Source organism: Charadrius vociferus, unplaced genomic scaffold (genome assembly GCF_000708025.1).
Source record: "Charadrius vociferus isolate BGI_N301 unplaced genomic scaffold, ASM70802v2 scaffold802, whole genome shotgun sequence".
NCBI classification, from domain to species: Eukaryota; Metazoa; Chordata; class Aves; order Charadriiformes; family Charadriidae; genus Charadrius; species Charadrius vociferus.
Window position 1 is genome coordinate 54,369 of NW_009647415.1, and position 434 is coordinate 54,802.

At 62.7% G+C, this 434-nt stretch overlaps 1 protein-coding gene across 1 annotated transcript in view; it reads right to left on the reverse strand.

The window, feature by feature from the left end:
- SHANK3 (SH3 and multiple ankyrin repeat domains 3) overlaps positions 1-434 on the reverse strand; it is a gene marked incomplete at its 3' end in the record, with an annotated part of 167,645 nt that overhangs the window by 46,508 nt on the left and 120,703 nt on the right. The window contains exon 8 of the mRNA XM_009880246.1: positions 139-243. Within this exon, the coding sequence (XP_009878548.1) occupies positions 139-243 (105 nt within the window). The remainder of the gene's footprint in view (positions 1-138; positions 244-434) is intronic.

Consider the following 434-nt stretch of genomic DNA (forward strand, 5'->3'; position numbering starts at 1 on the left):
ACGCCAGCGCAGGAGGTGCGCACGTCGCATCGCCTCGCGCTCGAGCTCATGCACCCCTCTGGAAAAGGGACGTCGGGCGTGTGTGCTGCCTGCTCCGGCCGCAGCCCCGCATGCTCCTCATGCAGCCCCTGCATGCGCGCGCGAGCCCCCGCCGCCGCTTACCCAGCTCTTCCAGCTCAGCCGTCATGGACTTGGAACGCAGCGTCAGGGTGGTGCTGGGCGCTCTCTTGGGAGGCGGCGGAGCTGAAAGGAAGAGAGACGGCATTTTGCATTTCTTGTCCAGGAACTTACGAGGAGTGGCCAGATGCAGATGCCACTTCTTCTCCACAGCCTGGATCTCCTCGTACTCGCGGGATGAGGAGTCGCACTGCTGCAGGATCTTATTGAGGCTGCGTGTGGAAGCAAACTTCTTCATGGTCTCGGTAGCACAGTCC